At 38.1% G+C, this 26,271-nt stretch overlaps 1 protein-coding gene across 7 annotated transcripts in view; it reads right to left on the bottom strand.

Annotated features, from left to right (window-relative positions):
• Window positions 1-26,271, bottom strand: part of CPNE8 (copine 8) — a 106,925-nt gene that overhangs the window by 33,876 nt on the left and 46,778 nt on the right. For 6 of the 7 annotated variants that reach the window (XR_007165136.2, XM_048068517.2, XM_048068511.2 and 3 more), the window contains 5 exons: window positions 20,245-20,308; window positions 16,884-16,987; window positions 15,549-15,653; window positions 10,428-10,469; window positions 3,776-3,851 (listed from right to left, as the gene is read on the bottom strand). Coding sequence is in view for 6 of the 7 variants with exons in the window: in XM_048068517.2 (XP_047924474.1) it covers window positions 3,776-3,851; window positions 10,428-10,469; window positions 15,549-15,653; window positions 16,884-16,987; window positions 20,245-20,308 (391 nt within the window). In the remaining variant the exon portion in view is untranslated. Of the gene's footprint in view, window positions 1-3,775; window positions 3,852-10,427; window positions 10,470-15,548; window positions 15,654-16,883; window positions 16,988-19,386; window positions 19,824-20,244; window positions 20,309-26,271 lie in introns of those variants that run through there. The other variant, XM_048068516.2, reaches the window with a different exon arrangement.

The following is a 26,271-nucleotide window of genomic DNA, read 5'->3' as shown; positions in this document are numbered from 1 at the left end:
ATGAAAGAAAGGAAAGCACAACTAAACCTCATAAAGAGAATAGAACATTCCTATGCACTAATAAACTCTGAAAGGGACAAAAGATCCCATATTTTGTATTCAGTTTATCTTTATAAAGGATCTTTTACAAAGTTATCAGGAAGTTTGGAAAACTTCTGGAAGTCATGGGGCAATGCACATCAAAAAAGTTTACGTTTAACACTGTTCTTTGGGTGCATGACTACCAAGATCAGAAGCACTCAATACAAACTTCACATGCAACCTTTCCTAAGGTTTCTCTGTCCCCAGCATATAACCACCCTGGGACAATAAACATAGCACAGACTGGACCCTGCCAAAACAGCAGTTTTCTTGTGTTGTATGAATGCTCATAGCCAGAAATGAAAGACAGCAAAAATAATAGAATTGACTGAGGAAGACAACAAAAAAGTGAAGTTAAAATCAAAGAAATGCTCTTTGTAGGTCTCTGAAAGTGAGGCTATAAAAGACCTATAAAGCAAACCCTACAGATTCAGCACTTTAGCTTAGAGAAAATGAAAGCACTGGGCACAATCCATCCATTTAGTCTATGAGCATATGTGAAATGGAGGGTGCCAAAAAGCTTTCACACAAATGGCTAGATATATGCCTACGTATGTGAAAATGCAATAGTGTGCATTTCCACACACGGAAATACACAGGCCCCTGGAATACGTGTTATTTCCATGTGAAAATTGCTACTCTTGAGCCTCTGTGGGGAGTACCTCTTTATGGTAATGCTGCTTTGATTAAGCAAACCACCTGCTCCCAAACACCATCAGTATCACAAGACAGCTGTGGGTTTCTGTGCAAAGACATCAAGAATGCACACCATCAGAAATTAGATGCTCAGGTACTGCAGTGTACCAAAGCACTAGTCTACTGCTGGGAGAAAAAGCAATGATGAAAGGACACACACAGCATTCAGGCAACTACACTTAGTTGCCTATTACCTGCACCGCCTAAACTAGTGGAAAATGCTTCCTGGCATTTGGCACATACGTGTGTATACTCACACACACCAAGGAGGAGGAACTCAAAACACTTCATATGGTCCTACCATGGAAAAGAAATCAATTCATAGAATCACAGAATCATTGAGGGTGGAAAAGACCTCTAAGATATCTGGTCCAATCTTTAACCCAGCACTGCCAAGCCCACCATTAAACCATTCCTTTCACTGGAATTCTGGAAGACAACTCGAAGTGTGCAGTGCAATACAGTGCAGATGCTTGACACAGACCCAGGCAAGTGAGTATGTGCAGAACAGTGTAGGCAGACTTCCTACCTCTGGTCCCAAAAGGAGGATGACTCTGCTTTATCAGCATCAGAACTGATCATTAGGCTACGACAATTTAAGCAGAATTCCTAGCTCAGGCAGCATAATTGCAAAACACCTATCCTGCTTCTAGCTGTGGAGCACATCCACAGCTTCTGGAGTTGCTGTACTATACACTGTCTACCAAAAATAAAGCTGAAGTGACCAAAATACATTTTACATCTTTTACTCCTATTCCCTCTCCTCATTTAACACACCTTGAAATTTCACATCATATTTTTCATTCCAGACTGAAATTCTTCTGAGATATTAATTTTAAAACTATGTTTTAATGCATGAGTCTTAATGCTTAGACTTTTGCAGTCAATTTTTGTACCAAAACCTGGAATCATTTTTAAAGGGACTTCTCCAAAATAGAAGAAAATAGGTTGAAAATGAGTTCCTTCATGACACTCTAAGTTTGTGCAGCTCAGGTTTTGTTTGTACATTTTGATTGCTTCTGAGACAGATTCTTTGAGGACAAAGGGAATGTAGATGTAGTCTACATTTACCTACAATACATGAGACGGTCTTAAAACAGAAGTTATCTAAAGATGTAAAACCCTGTACTTGAATTGATAACTGCCTGACAATCCCAGGAGCTGGCAGATGAATGAATACCAAACTGGAAATGAGAAGGAAATTTTTAAGCAAAGATCGTAACTGATCACATGAAAAAACCAACCAACCAACAACAACAAAAAAGCCCCAACAAGCTAAATTCTCTGTCACTTGTAATCCCAGCATCAAAGCTGTAAGCACAAGAACACACACATATGAATTTGCATTTGATGTAGGTATCATCAGATATTTGTATAAAAGAAACTAGCACAGGATCACAGAATCACAGAGTATCTTGGTTTGGAAGGGACCTTAAAGACCACCCAGTTCCAACCCCCCTGCCAAGGACATGGATGCCACCCACCAGACCAGGCTGCCCAAAGCCCCATCCAGCCTGGCCTTGAGCACCTCCAGGGATGGGGCATCCACAGCTTCTCTGGGCAGCCTGTGCCAGGGCCTCACCACCCTCAGAGTGAAGAATTTCCTCCTAGCATCTGATATAAACCTCCCCTTTCAGTTTAAAACCATTCCCCCTTCTATCACTACATGCCCATGTAAAAGGTCGCTCTCTATCTTTTTTTATAAGCCCTCTTCAAGTACTGAAAGGCCACAATGAGGTCTCCCCAGAGCTTTCTCTTCTCCAGGCCGAACAGCCCCAGCTCTCTCACCCTGTCTTCACAGGAGAGGAGCTCCAGCCCTCTGATCATCCTCATGGCCCTCCTCTGGACCCACACCACCATCCCCAGAGCTGGAAGCAGTACTGCAGGTGGGGCCTCACTGCTGTGCCAGTGCTGAGCTGGCTGCAGCGTGGCCCTTCCCTGGACCACTCTAACAGCCCCACATCCTTCTTGTGCTGGACGCTTCAGACCCAGATGCAGGGCTCCCGGTGGGGCCTCACAAGGGCAGAGCAGAGGGGCACGATCCCCTCCCTCCCCTGCTGGCCACCCCTCTGTTGGTGCAGCCCAGGACGCAGTTGGCCTTCTGGGCTGCAGGCACACACTGCTGGCTCGTGTCGAGCTTTTTGTCCGCCAGAGCCCCCAAGTCCTTCTCTGCAGGGCTGCTCTCAGTGAGTTCTTCTCCCAGTCTGTGCTCATGTCGGAGATTGTCCCGACCCAGGTGCAGCACCTTGCACTTGGACCTGAACCTCATTAGGTTCACATGGGCCCACTTCTCCAGCCTGTCCAGGCCCCTCTGGATGGCATCTCTTCCTTCTGGTGTATCGACTGCACCACTCAGCTTGGTGTCATCTGCAAACTTGCTGAGGATGCACTCAATCCCACTGTTTATGTCACTGATAAGGATATTAAACAGTACTGGTCCCAAGACAGACCCGAGGGACACCACTTGTTACCAGCCTCCACCTGGACACAGAGCCACTGATCACAACTCTCTGTATGCGGCCATCCTGCCAACTCCTTATTCACCAAAGAGTCCAGCCTGCAAATTCATCTCTCTCCAATTAGGAGATAAAGATGTGTGGGACCATGGCAAAGGCCTTATGGAAGTCCAGGCAGAACTTATAATATGTGTAACAGTTGGCAAAAGGAGAAGTAAATGATAAATTGCCTATGTGGAAATGAGTCATAACCCACTAGTTCCTTCGAGTTATATCACGCCAACCCAGCCATCTGAAGTTCTCTTCTTGTCCTACTACAGTTCAGTGCCTACACACATGCACACATACCTACTCATCTTTAAATCTATTTATGAAGCAACACATTTAGATTCTCTGTTCTTCTCTATAAAAATAGAAATGGAAATTAATTCCAAAGCTTTGATTTTGACAAGCACTGTGCAGATTTGATCAGTTCACATGAAAGTACTGGAAGTTTTCTCATTTATTTTCTGAAAGCGAGTAAATATACTCAAAATACTTACCTCATACACGTTGAACTGAGACTGCCCTCTTGACAACTCTCTGTAACTTGTTGTGAATTCTCCAATGAAATCATGACTATATAAAAAAAAATCAAATCAAATGCACAGTATTTACTAATTTAAATATGTAATATACATATTCATAAAAAAGAGAAGTACAGCCAGTACAAACTGACACCCAGGAAAGCAGCAATGTCAAAAGATGCAATTTGCTTAAAAAACTTCATTTTCCCTCCATTGTGTGCTTACTCTACTAGTAATCAAAATGAAGAGATGATTTATTAGGTTAAATCTTTCTGATAGCTTCTGCTTAGCTTAGCCACATAATGGGGACTAGGTTGTAAATTAGTGATCTGCCCCCCATGAAAAAAAAAATCTAAAAGAATTTCTTAGATTCTTAGCAAATCTAAGAAAACAGAGTGGGCTATCAAAGGCTATCACCACTTTCTCACTGGATCACCACTGGCACCACAGATATCTAAACAGTGTGTGACTGTATGAGAGAAAGGGAAGTATCAAGAGTGAGGAAGGAGTAACTTACATCAGAAAAGACCAACCCTACAAATTTACGTAATGTGACATTCAATGGTGCTTTTGAGAGGAAGACCAAGGCTTATCGCAGTGGCTGCCTCTTCCTGTCCAGGAGGAGAAAAGCAATTCACTGAGGCTACTCAGGACTGGACTCCATCAGAAAGTAGATCTTACCCTAACACTAAAGCAGTGGTTACAAGCTTTTCCTTTCTGAATTCTACTCCTGATCCAAGAATAAGTTCCACAATGCAGTGCTCTGTCACCCACGTTTTGAAAACTGCTTTGTCAACTCTTAACCGGGGCATGGCATGCAGCCAAGTAGCCGCTGGGAGCAGGGTGGCCAGAGGGAGCGTGCTGGGTGAAGCATCCTTGCGAAAGGCTTCTGGGGTCAGGGAGCTGGAGCATGGAAACCACATGGCTGCTGCCAGAACGGACTGACCTGCAGTGTCACATCTCAGAACACCTGGAGCAGGCAGCAACCACACGGGAGACTGCCAAACAGCCAGCTACACAACTGCCAGGGGGCACAACACCTTTCTGTGCCCATTCTCTGCCCTCCCCAGCTGAACGCTGCTCACTGCTGCTCCAGCTCCCGTTCCCTCCTGGCCCCGTCTCTGTTTTCAAACTTGTTCCCTAACAAGGCATTGTACCTCCTCTACACTCTGCCTTCATTTCCCGTGAGCTATGAAACCAATTTATACTTTTCTTTTTTAACCTTCCCTCCAATGGCAAATAAAAATAGAAAGTCAAACTTTATAATTTTATCGCTTGTAAAATTTGTTTTTAAGAAATACAGCACATTTCTGATTATGCTATATATATTAAATGCAAATTTAAATAAACCTGCATATTGCAAGAAGAGGAAAAACAGAAACAATCCATAGCAACATGAAATTTCTTTCTTCATTCTTAATGAAATAAAAAAGAAACCCCAAATAAAAATCTCACATTCTGAAATCTGTGGGAATTCAAAAATATATGTAAACCAAACAATTAAAAGGTTCAGCCATCATGTAAGTGCCCATGAAATAAGCAAAGCACCCAGTAGAAAGCCTGAGAAATCCTATATAGTGAAGTATTACTGACTACTAAGACTCAGAAGGGACCACCTACTGTGGAACAATCCCCTTCCACTTTGGAGATTAGGAAATTGCTTCTGAGACAAAGACTTTTTTCTTAAAAAACAAATTTTAAGAGATATTGTTTCCTTTCTCTAAATGCTCTCAAGTTTGCAACAACTATATAACCAGGGCAATAGAAGAAGTATCATATAAGCAATGGAACTTGAGTTCTATACAGGCTGTAGCACATAAGGTATATTAAATTTTGGGTCACCACAGCACTGGAAACAAAAAATGTACCTTGGTTGAAGAGGAACCCTTCCCTTTCATAAGGATTCTTACCGTAAATTTTCAAGTCAGCTTGCTTATTTCAAAAGCAGAAATTCAAGCAATAGCTCAATGACTACATATGAATATGCTGTAGCAGACAATAAGCAATTCCAGACTGGGTTCTTTCTGGTAGAAGTACTTAAAAATCTGTACTGCTTACAAGTAACTGTTTCCTTAATTCTAAGAGACACTGGAATGCTTCCTTTTTTTCTTGTGGCAATGTTCACAGACTGGTTAAGAGCTAGGAAGATTTAATTCCTCTGACTAATCTTGTTAAAAAGGTGTGGACATAAATGATCATTCTCAGAGTTCTCTGCTCTTAAAAGATCATTAACCTAGATCTGAACACTCACTATTCAGATGGATGTACATTCCTCCACTAGACTGGCTCTGAAAAAAAAGCACCTGCTGGAAGTATTAAGAATAAAAAGATCCCTCCCCACACTCCTTATCGCACAGCACCCCATGCATTTCCTTATTAGTCTCTGAACTGAGAATCCAAAGAAATAGTTGTCTTCGACAGACTTTTGCCTTCCTAACATCAAGTATTCCTAGGCTTAAACACTTTCGTCCATGAACTGCTTATCAGAGACTCTTACTACATCAAATAATCACTTGAACCCCAAATCCCTAAAACTGCCACTTATGGTAATATGCTTTGAAGTGCTGAAAATCAATTTCAGAATTATTAACTTCACTTATTTTAATGATCTAAATGAAAAAAAAAAAAAAAAACAATGGAGGAAAGGACAATCATCACCAGAAATGTCAGTAAGTAGGGTGAAAAGCCCAATCATTTAAAAATCAACTAAGCAGCTGGAAAAGGAGGTCAAACATGGAGGACAAGAAAAAATTTCAAAGCACCTGGACTCTGAGGTTTATGATCTCTCTTGCAGTGTTTAGGTTCTCAGATAAATTTTTCTCTCTTGCAGTATTTAGATTCTCAGATGGCTGTTTTGGTGGCCCCAGGCTTGTGTGGCACTATTTATAATTTTAAAATTCAAGAAAAAAAGCATTTATTCTATGTAACAGATCACGAATGTCAAGAATATGAAGTGGCTTTTGTACCACATATACAAGGTAACAATTTCTCTGAAGTTAGTAAAAAAGCCTTCAGAGAGAAATAAAAACATCAGAGAATTGCTGATGTTCTCCTTTTCATACTCACACAGCCCAGAACTCAGATGAAGCACACATGCCTACTGTATTCTTGGGAATTTTCACTGAAGTGCCTCAATGGTGGTTGCCTCTCCAGTTCCAGGTTTTTTTTTTCAAACTTGCATATGTGTAATTTAGCAAGCTGCTCCAATGCAGCTGTTTATAATAATTTTGCTTTCCTAATAAAACAGTAATACCTCAAATAATGTGCATCTACACTGTTACACCACCTATAAGTTATACCACTTAACCAGAATTTTCTAGCAAGGTTTGTGGAACTGTTGTGTTACTCCCTCACAGCTCACTTGCTCAAGATCAAGTGTAAGAAAAGAAAAGAATTTTCTACAGTTTTTCCTTTTTTTTCATTATTTATTTCTATCTGTTAGGCCAATTCTACACCCACTAGACTACTTTCCTATTCAAATTTTTTGTCATGGATATCAATGCAACGTGTTCCAATACAGAATCTTCCAGATGTTTTCAGCAATAAATGACACCAGAATTCAGCACTGGAAATACAAGCAAGCTGGTATTTCTGTTGAGGATGAATGAACTAAAGAAAATAATCCTGTGCAGTTAACTATTAGCATAGAAGTTTTTGCATTGCCTGATTAAAACCAGGTGAAACCTATTTTTGTTGGAAATGTTAGGTCTGCTAAAACACACAAAAAGAAGAAAATCTTTTAAATGAAGTATGAAAGTATCCAATGGGAATTTGCATATTATCTTATTTTTCCTCCTGTAATACCTGCCTGCAAGTACTTCATTGATAAGGACACTCAAGAAAGGAGGTCAGCAGTTTCACACAAGTGGGCTTCTCTGAAGCAACAAAAACAACTTTTGTGACTTCATAGCACCAAATATTTGGGGGAGGTTATCACAGCTCTTAGAAACAAGGGTTATGATTTAGAACAACTGTTTCACATTTTGACAACTTTTGTATGAAAACTGGTTTGAGACAAAGAAATGCTTAATAATTAAAAGTGTTAATGTTACAATGGTTCAGTGGTACATTTTAGTCAAGAAATTTTAAGTGATGTTTGAAAATAGATGAGAGTCAAGAATATGCAATTACTCGATGTAATTCATGAACTTGACAGTAAGAAGCTGAGCCCTCAAGCTGTTTTCCCAAAGCACAAATAACAAGGCATGAGGAAAAAAAAGGAAAAAAAACAACAAACAACTCTAACTCAAGACTGTTGAATAAAATAATATTGATTCATAAATCAAGCATATGCACAGTAATGTTGTCTTACTGATTGCAGAATAACCTGCAATATTCAGTATAACTTGCTTTGCTATCTCCAGGCTCTCTGATGATCTTTCAAAGGTTGTTTTTGGCCAGAGTACACAGCTCTGGAGCAAAAAGTTGCAGCCCAGTGAGGTAATCAGACCGTTTATCAACCGCTCATTAATAAAGTGTCCATATTTGTGTAACAGTGGCTTTGTACAAAAAAAGAAAGACTAATTAAGCCATTTTGAATAGGAGTCTCTTCAGGTAAATTTGGTTAACTCTAAGTTAGATCAGTCAGTTACGTTCTTGCTATGATCACTAGTAAGTCATAGGCACCACCAAATGGCAATTTATTCCTGTTAGGATGGATTAAATCAGAATGTAGACGACCATTTTCCCTGTTTGCTACTGAAGTAGCTTAAATGATCAATTGCTTGATTTTTAAATTGTCTGAAGTTATATGAGATGGGCACTGTCCTGTCTTTGAGGAATTTAACATGCGAAATGTCAGTGTTGTCTGCTTCTAAATTTAAAAAAGGTGGAAAGCAAGAGGCAAAAACACATACAATTAGAATAAAAAGGAATACACTTAAGTAATATTCTTTTTTTCTTTTCATTAGATACTAGTATTACAGGTATTAAGAGTGAGATGTGAGGAAAAGCAGATGTTTCAAACTGTTTGGCACAGTAGAGGCTAATGATTGCCTGAATTCCACAGCATGTTAAAAATTTCACTGCAAGCTGCAGCTATACAATATTATTTCTCAGATTTCTTCCCTTTCTTTCTAATCATACCTCAGTTTCTGATTTTGGAGGAAACAGGTCAGCACATGGGGCTCAACACATTAATAAAATACTATCTTTATTTTTAATAACTTGTAAATATTTAAGTTTTCATTTTCATATTATTTTCACAAAATATTGTAGTTTAACTATAAATTATAAGTATATCCCATTTTTTGAAGATTTGGCAAATCTAAGTGAAAAACAGAGGATGGTAATAGAAATTAATCTTTATAGTGATGCTGCAACTTTTTGTTAATAATGCTTTGATAATTTAAATCCCCATATTTTTAATTGCTAGAATATGTTATTTTGTTCCTTCAGGGAATAGCTAATCAAGGAGGATGAATTTGCACTAGCAGGTGGTATTTATAGAGGGTAAACATGTGGTAAGAATACTTAAATCAAGATATTTCATGACAGAACCAAAAAGACAAAAGTACAAGCTGAAAAGGCTGAAACTGGTTTTGGCTTTTGTCAGCAAAGAAATGAATGGCAGCACAGGATATATTTGCCTATTATGATTACAAGATCTACTGGGCCAGAGAAGCACAGTATCATAAGCTATAATACCAGAAAAAAAAATGCTTTAGTAACACCAGAGACATTACTATATAATAAATACTATACTCTTAAAAATTCAAATGTAAATGCATATTATTATATTGAAAATATAAAGATTAATAAGAAATAGTTAAGACAGACCAGCTGATAGAGAAATGGAAATCAATATATTCTTGTATTGCATGCAGCATCTGGTACCATGATTTATGAATATGCTTTCTATCCAAAATATTAAGATACAAGCTCAAGCATTTTTTAAGGAAGAGGTATCAATCCAGTCTGACTGAAAATAATTGTGTCTTGTTTGTCAAAACAAGGACAATTTGAAAAGCTGATTTCTTCAGAAAAAGACTGTATACTCAGTAAAGACAGCAGGGCTGAACAATTATAAATTCCTCATCTTGAAATTAGCTAAAGAAAATCCACATATATTCCACCACCCTCTTTTTAGTGATGGAGTTATTTAAAACCAGGTCTTACAGTTCTAGAGTTTACAAGAACGTTTTGATGAGGAAAGGCATGGAAATGATCATTCAGATCACATCTGAAATTATGATAATCAATAGGTAGTTTCTACACTGCTATATCTAGGCAACCATGCCTATCAGTTACAGGCTCAGGCATTTTATCCTACTTGAAAAGAAAAGCAGCAGTTCGTGAAGCAATGTCTTAAGCAAAGAAAGGGGTTTATAAAATGGATTATTCCTCCTTTCACACATGTACAGTAACTGTTAGAGATCACAAAACATCCCGTCTTGCTTGTTCCATGTATGAACATATACACATCATGTTTGAAATGGGATGATACATCAACATTTACCTCAATTGCAAAACAAGACAGAACTGTAGCACAACCTTTTTTTTTTTTCAGTACCTGTGATTCTAAATATTGAGACAGACTATTCTCTAGTTCAGTTCTGGCTACTATATATTTATACATTTTTAAATATACGTTCATGGAAAATCCTGAAGTTTAACAACAATGTCTTACCTTCCATCTCTATCCCAATCATACACTTCTACTTTAATTGTCCTAAAAAAAAAATAAAAAGAGAAAACAATATATATATTTTAATGTACTACATTGCCTTTAATATTTACATTTTAATAGTATATGGAAAAAATCAACTGTACCAAAGCCAGAAGACCAATTTTTCCAGTCATTTCTCATGGTGCAGAAAATAGCAAGTCAATCAGGCTACCCAATATAAATTCATAAATGAATAGTAAAATACGGTGAAAGCTAAGGAAACAAGTAAACATATTAGAAGCTTAACCAGTATATTTTTACTTGCTTATGCTCTGATTTTTTTTATATTTTCTTTTGTAATTGATCCTTTAAACTTAAAGTATTATCTATCAACATTTTTAAAGAAAAATCAGCAAAATTGAACTTATTGTGGTTGTTTCTTGGTATATGCTATTACTTGGAAGATCCTGGGGTATCTACTGTGGGGTAGTAACATCTTATAGAAAAAAAAATGTATTTATATTTGAGAAGATGACTCTTCTCTCAAAAAGAAGAGAACTTGAGGAGCACCTTATGAAACAAAAATTCCTGGCATAGTACTGTTTGCAAACAATGTTCACAATACAAAGTAATGCACGCTTCTAGAATTCTAGTATAAACATTTTGGTTCTTAAATGAAAATAACTACTCCAGAATAAAGCTAAACTTCAACCTGGTAAACAATGTTAGTCTCTGCTAAATATTCTGCAGTGGTGAAAAATGAAAACTGTGTGATTCAGCCAAGGCATTGTGAAGGCACTGGGGCTGCAGATGAAAGAAATCTGTAGTACTTCAAACACTGCACTTTTTCAACCCTTAAACTCCCTCTTACCCCACAATAGAGGAAGTGGCTGCTTCGCTATCTGACCGAAAAGTAAAGCGCAGTATCATTTTTTTGAATTTCTGAATTTTTTTGAATTCTTGTAAAGCCAAAAGAATGGTTCTTTAGTTCTTGCATCAGCTTATATTAGATAACCACCACATTAAGCAACACATCCACAACTCTGGCTTCCTAGAATTAAATGGGATCAGCAGATCATGGAAGCATGGGTGGGAACATGATGTAGGAAGCAATTTTTCCCAAACTGACTGATTGTCCTGGGCACCCTGGGGATATTCACACTCCTCTTAGTAAATCAGGAGCTGGTGGGCAAGTTGGGTAATAAAATGTTAAAGTCTGGCAATATACAATTACCCAGTGTAAACACTTATTCAAGAGAACTAATTATAATTTATTCAATTTAAAACAAGATTGAGAGACAAATTAGCACATTATTATACACATAAAAAATACTGATATTCCAAAATAGGAAAAGGAGGAGTTGGTTTGTCTTGGTGTTTCTCTTTTCAACTAGAATTCTCTTTTCAACTAAAATTTAATTGCTCTACCCACATAATTTTTTATATTTTATCTATCTTGTAGCATTTCAGTTTGGGGTTAAACTACCTTAGGATGACAACTAATTATAATGACAGTTGTTCTTCTGTGGAATGAAATCGAGAACAGTTCCAAACAGTTCCACTGAGTGTTTGATTGTTGAAATGATATGGTATTTCATTTAGTAAGAAAGGCAATATCACAGAGTTTCTTTCCCCAGACAACCATTATTTTACTTCCAGGTTTCAAAACCTGTTACTACTAAGACAGATAAGACACTAGTAAATTAAGATTTATAACACTGGTAAATTAAGATCTACATGAGGGTCAGTGGGACTTAAATTTTGAATTGTCCTACAAATCTGTGTTTGAATATCTACATACCTACTCAGTTAATACCTTAAATACCTACATTAAAAAAAAATACAGAAAACTTGAATTATTAAGATCAATTCTTAAGATTTTTGACATAAATTCTCAAGAAGTAAAATTTCAGTAAGAACAACTCTTCCTTGAATGAAGCTCCTTTTTCCTCAAATTCATTCCACATTAAAAAGATTGATCACCAACCTTGAGTTTCACCTATTTTGCATGACACATGCATGGCTATATGCACTACAATAAAGGCCTTTCAAACTTTCATGTACTGATATTTCAGCCTGCTCTACACTGCTATTTTACCTTAAAGGACCCAGTTTCTCTATTTTCATTTAAAAAATTATAGTTACACAAAATTGGGATTTAGGAAACCTCTGTCTTAAAACTTTCACGCAGAAAATAACTGTGTGTAAGAAGTGCTATTTGAGAGCTCATATTAAGAAAAAGAAGAGAACAACAATTTTAAAGTTACTAAGTACTACTATCAAAATCCCTGTGGTGGTTTAAAAGATATTGTATGATGGTATAGTTTGAGAAAAGCTAAGCAAATTCTTGCCTTTTCACAATGAAAACATGGATAGAGTTCACTTGGAAGCATTAGCTAACTGAAGAATTACTCTTCCCAAAACTAGAATGAATGTTGACTGTGATACATACCCTTACCGATTGCATTACTCTCACCTTTCAACATCTATCACAGAATCCAGAGTATCATAATCTAATCTGTCAAACTATCATTATCCAAAAGAGACTTGGGGGTTTTATGTTTTTATGTATTACCAAACTGATCTTAGCAATCTAATCCTCACCTTTAGAAATAAAAGTTTTCACATTAAATAAATGAAAACAACAACAAAAACTTTTGATGCTTCTTTTGGGCCATCAACAAATAATAATTTGAATTTGACAGCTAAAATGTATTTCTTCATTTGAAATATGATTATTATAGGCAGGACTACAAAGTTCCATCGAGACATTTATTTATAAGGCATTCACTGAGTACATTATGTAGAAAGAATTCAAAGTACAATCAACATGAGAAAACAGTAGTTACACAATAATTTGAAGCATGCCATTATATTTTTTTGTTCTCTTTTGGAATGCTGGAATTATTTCAATATTGCTTCTAACACAGTATCTTTTTTTTTTAATTATTATGAAAGCCTTGTCTTGAATATGATAAACAGTGCCGAGTACAAAGACTAGCTTTATGAGCACTATTTTGCTTTGCATTATGCACATATATAAGTTTAAAATTCTATTTGATTAGAATTTACTTATTATGAAATTTCTGCATTTTTTTCTATCTAGCTGAAAGAGAAACCAATGTGAATGACAGTAACTGGATTGAGTACTTCACAAAGAGAGTATTAGGAATGTAAGAGAACCCTTTTTCCTCCAATTTGAAGCAACGTGACACCAAGTACTGGAAGAATATGACACAAAATAAAGCAGCTAAGATCCAGTAGGAAGCACTAAGAATGGTCATTCCCAAAAAGAATGATAAAAACAATTCCACTTCCGTAGAAAAAAATCAGAAGTCAATTAGCTTTTGAACTTTCCATTTTTAATAAGCAGCTTATAAAAATAGAACTTTATTACCGTGAAAGCATTCTGCTTAGCTTAGTGAATATACGCACTTCTTACTATCCTGCTTCTTCAGTACTAACTACTTAGTTTAAGTCAAGTGAAGCACAAGTCAGGACAAGTGTTGATTTCTGTTTATACCCTGACATCAGCTAGTAAATTACAAGTTGAAGGAATGTCTCCCCAAAAGACTAGGCTTTCATGGTAACAGATTAAAATAATTTTACTTCATACATTTCACTGATTAATTAACTTAATAAAGTAATGTAGGTATGATATGGCAAAGCCATGTGCTACAGCAACTTAAAACATACATGAATGAACAGTAATTACGTACATGGAAGCTGAAAATGAAAGGTCAGGTAGAGAAAAAAAGTAACTACTTAAATTCCAAATTAAAGATTTTCTCAAAGACACACTCATAGGAAAATTATCAATTTGAATAAATTCTTTATTTCCCTACATGTAGTAATAGGTTTCAAGAAAGGATTGGGCTTCTGCTGATGGGAACGTTAGTTCAGGGTTAGAAGAGTGCAATGCGAAACTCTTTTATTTTAACTGGTATTCTATCTTAACTGACTTTTTAACTGAACTGACAAAATACATTCAAAGTATAAAAGATAAGATATGACCATACCAAACTCAACTTAATAAAACATATTTTAGGGGGTTACAAGGCATTCGAACTGTATTTTTGACCTTTTGCCTTTGAAATACCCAGACAAGTACATTTTGCATCTCTTGTATTTTCTCTCCTTTATCTTTCACCCAAAGTAAAGCTGAATTGAATCCATGCACTGCATGCAGCTTACCTATTACTCATACTCCTATTCTAGTCTTCATATATTTCCTTCATATTTCTTTTATTATTTTAATCTAAATATTACATTATACGCTGCTAAAAGGATTATGACTAATGATAAGTCTATACTTCCTTAGAGTCTTACTAAAATAATTTCAGTACTCCAGATTTCAGGTAATAAGGATACATAAATTACCAGACATTTATCTGGGTATATAATAATAACAGTGATATCTCAATGCTTTTCAAAAATATGAATAGTGACAACAGAACAAGTCATCAGAAGGGACTTAAACATTTTTCTTGTTGATATTGTTAGAAGTTAGCATGTCCATTTTTTAAGAAGTCTAAAGATATCCATAATTCCTCAAATTAACTAACTTGCTTGATAGTATTGGTAAAACATTAGTAAAACCATGGTTTATGACCATGTTTTTCAAAGATGGACCCTTTTGCATTGGATCACTGAAAACATCAACTCTGAACAAGATAGTAATTAACTTCTCGGTTTCTAATCTATTTATCTCTAGATGAGATCTACTTATCTATCTATATATTGTAAATGCTATCATTTATCAGCATCCTCTGGCATTACAAAGGCAGACATTTGTGTACGTTTTTCACTGAAACACTACATATTAAACATTAATCCTTGTGCATACTAGTACCAGTGGCCGGTCAAGTTAGTTATTTCTTTCTAACTTTCTTAATCACTATAGAGACTGAAGAATTTTTTTTTCCTGAAATCACTGCTAGCATTTCCTACAGATATAGCATATTGGCTTCATTTTTGGAAATTTAATGTGGTGTTTTGAATACATAATATTCTTCCAAAATACTGAGTAAATAATCTAAATAACATCCATAACTGAACTGTTTAGAAAAACGGATCTATAAAAGAATACATGAGTTAGGAAAAAAAAAAGTATATGCTAGGAAAGCATAACGTACAGCTTACCGGTCATAGTCTCCATTACACAGTGCTCTGACAGAAATCTTGAATGCCTGCCACACTGGATTTAATGTATTTTTTACAACTTCTGTTTTGTGGCAGATTGTAAAACTGAAAAAAAAAAAAGATATATTTGGATTTATGCACTTTTTTATTTGTGTCAGCAAACATGGAATAAAAAGAGCTGTAATCTGTATTCACTGATACAATGTCCATATAAAGTTTAAGCTAAGAAAAGAGTAGTAGCGAAATCCAGGAGAAAGAAGGCAAGGAGAACTGACGAGAACAGACCTGTTTGTGAGTGATTACAGACTAGGTCGCTACACAACTCTAAACCTAAAATGTTTTTACCCAAAACTTCCACCAGACTTACAATCACTCAGTGAATTAGTTCAGGGAAGAGCGCTCTCCACCCCACTTGTTTAAACAGGCTTTGTACAGCCAGAAATCAGTCACAGATCCAGAAGGAAAGAAGTCTGGAGAGGATTTGACTCTTTTTTAGCAGTTAAGATACTTAGCCAAGGGAGTCTTGGCTTTCTGACTCTTGTTCCCCAATTAATGTCTTTTTTTTTTTTTAACCAAGGCTTTCTCAGGTAAAAGATATAAACCTCCACAACAGTCCACGACCACCTTCTCTCAAATGAAATGCAATGTTTTAATATATATTTTGCTTTCTCTAAATGATGCAAAATTAAAATAGGTCTGAAACCTCATCATGGAAAGTGAATTGTTCAAAAGAAAATAGGAGGCAAGGTCACTGGTGAAATCAATACTGAAATTCTACATACAGATGACACTAAAATTCTCTTTTGAAGGAATACATTCCTTAAATTCCAAAGGCCTAAGTTCTTATCCAGGCTATTACTGAGAAGGCATGGCTAAAAAAAGTTTTCTATTTGGGATATTTTAATTCTACTTCCTAGAACACTGTCAAAAAGGTAGAAGATATTTCCAAATTTGCCGTATAAAGAACTTTGACCTAAAACAACATATACGTATCAGAATATTCTGAAGCTATGATTTTTTTTGGAATATTCTATTTAATTTAAGGACATGCTGTATCTTAGGAAAAGTCATGCTATTTAACTATTATGACTAATTTTTTTTGTTCTATATTTACCATACATTCAACTCTTAAAACCCTTAATTGCAGTATTTGATGTTTGTTACAATAGTTTTATTTCTATGCAGCATAACATTATTTATTAAAATTCAACAAACATAAAAGAAATGCAGCTTAATCTGACAAATATAAAAAAAAATGAAAACTATATTACCATCTGAAAATAAGTAAGTTGCCTACTGTTTAGCAGCAGACGTACTTAACAGGCATCTATCTACCTGCCATCTTCATTGCTTCGATGAAATACCAGGAAAGGATCGGATTTCCCAAAGAAGTCCTTCTTGTCTAGTTTGTTCGCACAAAATTGCATTAAAACTGAATCCTGAAATTGATAATACAGAAAAATTACAAAGAGCATGCAGTTTGATAAAAGAAAATTATCATTGACTACTAACAATACAAATAGAAAACAAACTAAATGAGAGGTATCTGTCTTCTAGATACTTTCTACTTATTCACATTCTTGCAAATGTCCTTAGAGCGCAGCTTGAACTGCTGGAACCAATAATTTGTTTGGAGAAGCATAAAGTTCTATGCTAAATGATTCAGGATTTTTGTAGTACTTTCTGACATCCAAAGCTGCCTTCTGAGGGAAGTAGATGCATAGGCAAAGAATGCATCTTAGAATTAATTAAAAAAGCTGCAGTGAGATACAACTACGCCTTATTCCTTCAGTGACTTACACCTTCAGTTGTCTGCTCCTGCAGTCTGTAAAGCAAATGGCTTAGCAATTAAGACTCTAGACATTTCCAGAAAATGGGTGCAAGAGGAAGACTAGAGAAAACACGGTCCACCACTGACTGGGGCAGGGGACCAGGTGACAAAGAAAATGGAAAAGTCTGGGTCCCTCATAGCCTGTCTTGGTATTTAGTGCTAAGGATTGACATCGAGAACCTTGGGCACCTGGGACCAGTAATAAGTAAAAAGTAATTTGTACCAGCAATAGGTACAAAATGAAATACAGGAAATTCCATTTAAATACAAGAAAAAAAAAAGCTTTTTACTATGAGGAGTAACACTGGAACAGGGAAACTGTAGATTCTCTTTGAACATACTCAAAACCTAACTGCACAGAGCCCAGAGTAACCTTGTCTATGCAAGTTCTGAGTGGGGTCAACCTGGAAGAACAGGAAGGCCTCGGAATGCACCTAATGTTTATCTTCATTACAAGGGAAAGAAAAAAATCCTGTTCTAACTGTGGGTTTAATGACATACTTGTGACTTTTGAATGATTTGTTATAACTGGAATGGAAAAGCTGATCTTGACGGTTAAATCAGAATATAAGGAAAAAACATTCTGCAGACTCTTCTAAGGTTACCTATAAATGCTCAGGGTGATGGCAAACTAGACTTAGGAATGGTTAAGTAGGTGCATGATTTCTGCAGGAAATCAATTATATGATATGTCCATTTTGTCATCTGATAAAGTGTGAACGTTTTTATCAGTTACTACTTTCAGACGTTCCAAAATACTTCCCAAAACAAAGGAGAAAGGCATTTTCCATGACCATACTTACTATTCTCACTAGTAACACAGGCATGTCCTATTGCTACATCATCTATATCAGAGAGCCATCACTTAGTGCCACCTTTCATATCATCAGGTTTGATAACACTCTGCATTTACTGATTTATTCTCTTGTAATGAAAGCAGAGATGTGAACACAGGCTGAGAAGATGCCACTGTGTAGAGCAATGGCAAAGTTAGTACTCATCCCCCAGAAGATCAAACATTTGTGTACAGAAAAAAATGAGTGAGAAGCCAATTTCTTGAATTGTAGTTAGATCAGTTTTTCCCTTTAAATCTGACAGATAAGAAAGAAGAGAATTAGGATCCTTCCTCAATTAAAAAAAAAAAAAAAAAAGGTAACAGCAAAGGACAAAAGCAATAAACAAAGCCTAACTAAAGGAGTCAGAATTAGGAATAATCTGCCCTAACAAATTATAGTTGAAGGACAACAATTTTTCTGGTTCCACTTGCTATCAAAGTTGAAATAAAATTGTGTCCACTGCTTCTTTCAGAAATCCTTGTCACAAAAAGGCATGCTTTTTGTAAGTCTATTATTCCACCACTCAATATTAGCAGAGAAAAGGTAGTGTATGAGTGCACTCCCACAGACACTGTTAATGGGAGTTAAATGAGACTGAGTCGGTGCACCCTATTAGCACAACAGTGCAGGACTGGTAGGTTGTCTGACAAAGGCAAATAAGATTTTACCCTGTGTGCTATTCAAATACACCAATTCTGCAGAGAAATAACGCAAATTTAACTAAACTGGAAAAAAAGCAAAAAAATAATGATTTATTTCTTATGGAATATATTTCTTCAAATATCTAATAAGCTTAAGTAAATAAGACCTAAACAGATTAGCTATTGGACATATTAGTAAAAACAAAGTCATTATTATCACAGAAGTAGATTAAGAATTAACAGCTTATGACCCAGTGTGAAAGTTTTCAGTTAAGGAAACTGTGAAGCATTATCCCCCAACATCACCAAACTGCGAAAGCTAAGCCCCAGAAACAAATCTCTTCAAGCCTTAAGACATTTTTGTAGGTTTATGTATCTAATCTTATATTCTCTAGATCCCCTGGATCTCACCAAACGTCTGATATTATTGCTTTCCTCATTAAGATTTGCTATCTTGTCATTGCAAACTCTTCTAAGATACACACTACAGCCTCGTTCATTATATACCATGCTTGGGCTAACTCCCCCACCTTCAGATTCCAACCCTTCTTTATCACCCTGTGTATATAATCCTTCCTTATTCTTCCTTCCAGTCTCTGTTTCCCTATGATTTACGGCTTGCTGCTAGCTCATTCAGTGCTGGGAAGCCACAGAGCTGGCCTGGCTCCAGGTGCTTTCTGACCAGTAAGCCTTCTCCTCTGTCCAATCTACTTCTCCATGAGCACCTAGGAGGGGGAAAAGTGGTGATACACTTTGGGAAGGTCATGACCACACCATGTCTCTCCCCTTAACCAGCCAAATTCCCGACTGTCCCCCACACGCTGAGATATTCTTTTGCTTTCTATTAAATAAGTAATGTTATAGGTACCATTAATAAGCCAAGGCAGTCTTAACTTGAAAGAAAACCGTTTACATTCTTCTTGTATGTAGATTCTTTTAAATATCTAAATAGCTTTTTCCAATAAACATTAATTTGATATTTCTTTAAATAACATGACTATTAGCATAAAGTTTTTAAACTAGAAGGTCAATTTTACTGTGATGTTCATGCAATATCAATATCCCATAATGGAAATGTAATTCCACAGATGAAACAAATGGATTTTTGTTAAAAATTGGACACTAAGAGATTAAAATACGATTACTTAGAGAACCAAAGACTAGATTTAAAACTCATTTAAGAATCAAAAACCTTATGCTTCAAGTTGTTTTCTGCTTATTTCTTTACTACATAAAGCTAAAAGTAACTCATAAGGGAAAAATACCCTAACTTCTTATAGACATCAAAATATAGAAATTTATATATATATTTTTTTAACAATCTGGTGCAGGGTAAGTCGCAAAAACATTTTCACTTTACTTTTCAAAAGTAACAAACACACACTTACTCGGCAACAGCCCAGCTCCTCTGCTGTTACTATGACTGTTCCACATTTCTTCCCAGGAATGCCTCTATAAGAAAATATAACTACATCAACTCAGTACCTTCAGATCAATCATAAATGCTACAGCTGAGACAGATTAACATAAGGTAAGCTTTCAAGTCACAAAACTGATGGCATGCTATGCAGTTTCACTCCTCTGTCACTTGTCCTGTGTTAAAATGTTGGTTAACTTAAGCAAATTGGTAAGTTGCACATTCCTTCTAATTTGCATGGACAAACAGTTAAAATTAAAACAAAACAGATTTAATTTTAAAAGAAATAGTATAAAAAAATTAAATGGGATAAAATGATAATATCAGAAATTCTATTTTTTACTCTCTCATTAAAATTTTATTTAGAGATGACTCTACAGCTTAGAAATTCATGAAAATGATCCTTTTGCAGATTTTCCTAAAACAAAATGCCAAAAATAAATTTTAAACTATACACCAGCCTCATTTTTAGAAAGACACTTAGTCTGAAATGTTTATGAAAACACACGATAATCTCACCATAATATAAGATACAGTAGTTATTAAATAAATTACAATTCACCCAAACAGCAATTAAAAACACACTGCTGCAACACCAGAAAGCACAAAACAAATCCTTAGTATATAGGAATAGAGAAGTCACAAATAATCTGACAGTATTCAGTGCCAGCACTTTTTCTGGGGAAAAAAAAGTACATGTATTCAGATACAACTTGTTGCATAATGCTGCCATATCTTATTATCTGTTAGTAAATCCGTTAGCAGATACATTAGCAATTACTACTGGATTATTTTTTTTTCAAGGTGAATGTTATTGCTTATACTACTTCAATTTCAAGTTCTTTATTTCTTTCTTGAAAATAAATAACTATTTAAATAAAATTATTTTCCAAGGAGACACAGAGGTAAAATTACACTTTTAAATTGATTATATTTTTCAGATTTTTCAAAGAGAACTAGAGGGCACTCATGTTCTTCTGTTATGACATAATATCAACGTAAATATCTACTGTTGCTCTTATTTTTGCTTACTAGTTTCCTTAATCCTTTTGATTTTTGTACAGAGCTCCAAAATTTTAAATAAGTTCACCAAGACTGTGGTAGGGCATAGCAAAAACAAGTACAATGATGCAAAGAGAACTATGGAATTTTAACTTCTAAGCAACACTACACCATATCTGCAACCTGTAGAGGTGGGAGATGGGAGAAAGGAAGGGACAGAGGGGGAGGGGAAGTGGAGGGGAGAGGAAGGGAAAGAGAGAGGGAGAGAAGAAAAAGAACCGGTGGGGAAATAGTTCTTAAAAGCAGATGATGAAGAGGAGCAAAGACTGATGAAAACTTATGTGAGGATTTCAGAAGCTCACTGAAACTCCTGTTTAGAATGGGATGTTTGAGTCTGTAGGACATACATCAGGGAATGCTGCTCTTATGCTGCTCCGGTCACTTGTTGGTAATCAAAGAAATACGTGACTCTCATCCTGGACCTAGTATCCTCAGTACAACAAGGTAAGTCTGACTTCACAGGTAAAATTGTATATAAGGAAGCTATTCAAGTTTTTAATATTAAATCTTAACTGAAAATTTAAATACATAAAGATCTTATGGCACCCTTCCATTTAACATTGTTTAACTTATAAAATATAATACCTTAAGACCAAACATGAAAACTTTATAAAAACAACAGAAAAAATATGGTCAATCAAGTGTTACATAGCGTGATTCATAGTTTCATCAACTTCTTCTGACCACCTGGTTTTAAATCTGTCACCCTTCAACAGCTCAAAGCCTGAAAACTATCCATTCTAGTCTCTGCAGCAATAGGATTTTGATGTGAAATACCAGATTTTCAAAAGTTGAAAAAAACCTGTGGTTGGTTTTTTTTTTTGAACAGTACATGTTGAAACTTCAAAAACTTTTGAAATTTGGTAGTAAGAGCAGCAGTAGAAATGACTTAGTTGTAAGAGTGATATTGAATTTATATGGAAAAATGTTTCAAGGAACAAATGACCTTCACCTCTGCTTTGACAAGTGAGGAAGAAAGAAATCTCAGAAGCATAACTAAAAAATCAGAAGCACCACTATTCTGTAAGCTATGTCACTCAAACAGAAAGAACCAGTATCAGAATTACCACAGCCTGAACCAAAACTCTCGCTACAGAGACATCTGAGTCCAGGATGGATGCAAATTGGTATTAGGGATGTATTTGAGAGATAGCCCAAGCAGCAATAGTACTAAGAGCAAAAGCACCAAACATCTCTTTTGGTACAAAAATTCAAATAGATTTATTCCACCCCCAAAAGGTTATTGTGTCATGTGCTAAGCCATCAGAAATACAACTTGGATCACCTCCTGAAGAGCTGGAGGACTGAAGTAAACTGTTGATAGAAAGCTCCATTTCCGACAAACTGGTCACCAAACAGTTCACAGATTCACAGATTCACAGATTTCTCTAGGTTGGAAGAGACCTCAAGATCATCGAGTCCAACCTCCGACCTAACACTAAGTACTCCACTAAACCATATGCCTAAGCTCTACATCTAAACGTCTTTTAAAGACCTCCAGGGATGGTGACTCCACCACCTCCCTGGGCAGCCTGTTCCAATGCTTAATAACCCTTTCGGTAAAGAAGTACTTCCTAACATCCAACCTAAAACTCCCCTGTCGCAACTTTAGCCCATTCCCCCTCGTCCTGTCACTAGGCACGTGGGAGAATAGACCAACCCCCACCTCTCTACAGCCTCCTTTCAGGTAACTGTAGAGAGCGATGAGGTCGCCCCTGAGCCTCCTCTTCTCCAGGCTGAACAAGCCCAGCTCCCTCAGCCGCTCCTCGTAAGACTTGTTCTCCAGACCCCTCACCAGCTTGGTCGCCCTTCTCTGGACTCGCTCGAGCACGTCCATGTCCTTCCTGTAGCGAGGGGCCCAAAACTGAACACAGTACTCGAGGTGCGGCCTCACCAGAGCCGAGTACAGGGGCACAATCACTTCCCTCGACCTGCTGGCCACACTGCTTCTTATACAGGCCAGGATGCCGTTGGCCTTCTTGGCCACCTGAGCACACTGCTGGCTCATATTCAGCCGACTATCCACCAATACTCCCAGGTCCTTCTCGGCCAGGCAGCTTTCCAGCCACTCATCTCCCAGCCTGTAGCTCTGCTTGGGGTTGTTGCAGCCCAGGTGCAGGACCCGGCACTTGGCCTTGTTGAACTTCATGCAGTTGACCTCAGCCCATCGCTCCAGCCTATCCAGATCCTCCTGCAGAGCCTTCCTGCCCTCGAGCAGATCGACACACGTACTTAGCTTGGTGTCATCTGCAAACTTACTGAGGGTGCACTGGACGCCCTCATCCAGATCATCGATAAAGATATTAAATAGGACCGGCCCCAGTACCGAGCCCTGGGGGACTCCACTAGTGACCGGCCTCCAACCAGATTTGACTCCATTCACCACAACTCTCTGGGCCCGGCCATCCAGCCAGTTTCTAACCCAGCGAAGCGTACGCCAGTCCAAGCCACGAGCAGCCAGTTTCTCGAGGAGAATGTTGTGGGGAACGGTGTCAAAAGCCTTACTGAGGTCAAGGTAGACCACGTCCACAGCCTTTCCCTCATCCACCAAGCGCGTCACTTGGTCATAGAAGGAGATCAGGTTCGTCAAGCAGGACCTGCCTTTCATAAACCCATGCTGACTGGGCCTGATCGCCTGCTTGCCCTGCAAGTGCCGCGTGATGACCCTCAAGATAATCTGCTCCATGAGCTTCCCCGTCACTGAGGTCAAACTGACAGGCCTATAGTTCCCCGGGTCTGCCCTCCGGCCCTTCTTATAGATGGGCGTCACATTGGCTAGCCGCCAGTCAACTGGGACCTCCCCCGATAGCCAGGACTGCCGATAAATGATGGAAAGCGGCTCGGCCAGCTCCTCCGCCAGTTCTCGCAGTACCCTCGGGTGGATCCCATCCGGCCCCATCGACTTGCGCACATCCAAGCTCCGTAGCAGGTCGCCAACCATTTCCTCATGGATAGCGAAGGCCACATCCTGCTCCCCATCCCCTTCCACCAGCTCAGGGCACTGGGTGTCCGGAGAACAACCGGTATTGCCGCTAAAGACTGAGGCAAAGGCGGCATTAAGCACCTCAGCCTTTTCCTCATCCTTAGTAACTAGGTTTCCCCTCGCATCCAGTAAAGGATGGAGATTCTCCCTAGTCCTCCGTTTCGCGTTGATGTATTTGTAAAAGGATTTTTTGTTGTCTTTAACGGCAGTAGCCAGATTGAGCTCCAGATGAGCTTTGGCCTTTCTAATTTTCTCCCTGCACAGCCTCGCTACATCCTTGTAGTCCTCCTCAGTGGCCCGCCCTTTTTTCCAAAGATTATAAACCCTCTTTTTTCTGCTAAGCTCCAGCCGCAACTCTCTGTTGAGCCAGGCCGGTCTTCTTCCACGCCGGCTCATCTTTGGGCACGTGGGGACGGACCGCTCCTGTGCCATCACGATTTCCTTCTTGAGGAGCGCCCAGCCTTCCTGGACTCCTCTGCCCTTCAGAACCGCCTCCCAAGGGACTCGGCCAACCAGCGTCCTGAGCAGCTCAAAGTCAGCCCTCCGGAAGTCCAAGACAGCAGTTTTACTGGTCCCCTTCCTGGCCTCGCCAAGAATAGAGAACTCTACCATTTCGTGGTCACTCTGCCCCAGACAGCTTCCGACCACCACATCTCCCACCAGTCCTTCTCTGTTTGTGAAGAGAAGGTCTAGCGGGGCACCACCCCTGGTAGGTTCACTGACCAGCTGCGTCAGGAAGCTATCTCCCACGCTCTCCAGAAACCTCCTAGACTGCTTTCTCTGTGCCGTGTTGTGTTTCCAGGATATGTCCGGGAAGTTGAAGTCCCCCACGAGGACAAGCGCCGACGATTTTGCAACTTCTGTCAGTTGCCTATAAAACTCCTCATCCGTCTCCGCATCCTGGTTCGGCGGTCTATAGCAGACCCCCACCAGGATGCTAGCCTTGCCGGCCTTCCCACGGATCCTAACCCACAGGGATTCAACCTTATCATTCCCAGCCTGGAGTTCCACAACATCAAAAGATTCTCTAATGTAGAGAGCCACGCCACCACCCCTTTTGTGCTGCCTGTCCCTCCTGAAGAGCCGATAGCCAGGCATTGCAGTTATAGAGAAGAATCTTGTGCCACCCTGCTTGCAGATACAACACATCGCAGCCAATACCTGCCAGTGTCAAACTGAGATTTACACTTGAAGACATGCTTTGTTTTGTCTTATGAACATGGAGGCCAAGGCAGGCCCAATCCCAAAAGATACATGTGTCTGAAATTAGCACTCCGAAAGCTGGGGAAGCTGGAGGGGCAATCCCCTGAAGATATTTGGGTGGGTATGTCAGCAAAAAAGGGAATTCTTGATTGCTGACAAGACATGAAAAGTGCACACTGTTAAGTTGTACCTGAAAGCAAGGTTTGGCTTGACATATCACCAAGGTTCTAGAGGACGTGCCTTACAAAAGAAAGATCATTTTACTATGATGGCTGGCAAAGAGGTGAAATGCTTAATCAAGATTAGCACAGAATTTCTTTACAGCACAAAAATCTCTCATTATTCAGGGACTGAAAACTACCAACTGACCTCTACAGTTTGTGATGCTATTCAGGATGAGTTTTCTATCCTTGTCATGAGACTACAAGCATGAAAAAAAGACTGGGACATTTGCAGATGCTAAAGAGTTTCTTCTCTTACAAATTCTCTTTCAACCATTCATCAGGACAAGAAATCCTTAAATGTACAGTCAGCACCCTGACAAAAATTTCAGTAGTCACAGATCAGCCAAATGGAAAAACCTTTAACTAGCAATAATGCCTTTATGAGAAAAGAATAAAATAATGTCAAGCTGGTCTTACTTATACAAAAATACATTAATGAAGACTTCTGCCTGTTTAAATCCAGAATGCAGTGCCACGGCCCATCTTCTTTAGCTTTAGGGAATATCTGGTTTTGAGCTGTCCTCGA

This window comes from Anser cygnoides, chromosome 1 (genome assembly GCF_040182565.1).
Source record: "Anser cygnoides isolate HZ-2024a breed goose chromosome 1, Taihu_goose_T2T_genome, whole genome shotgun sequence".
Taxonomy (NCBI): Eukaryota; Metazoa; Chordata; class Aves; order Anseriformes; family Anatidae; genus Anser; species Anser cygnoides.
This window is presented reverse-complemented; position numbering and strand designations above follow the sequence as displayed.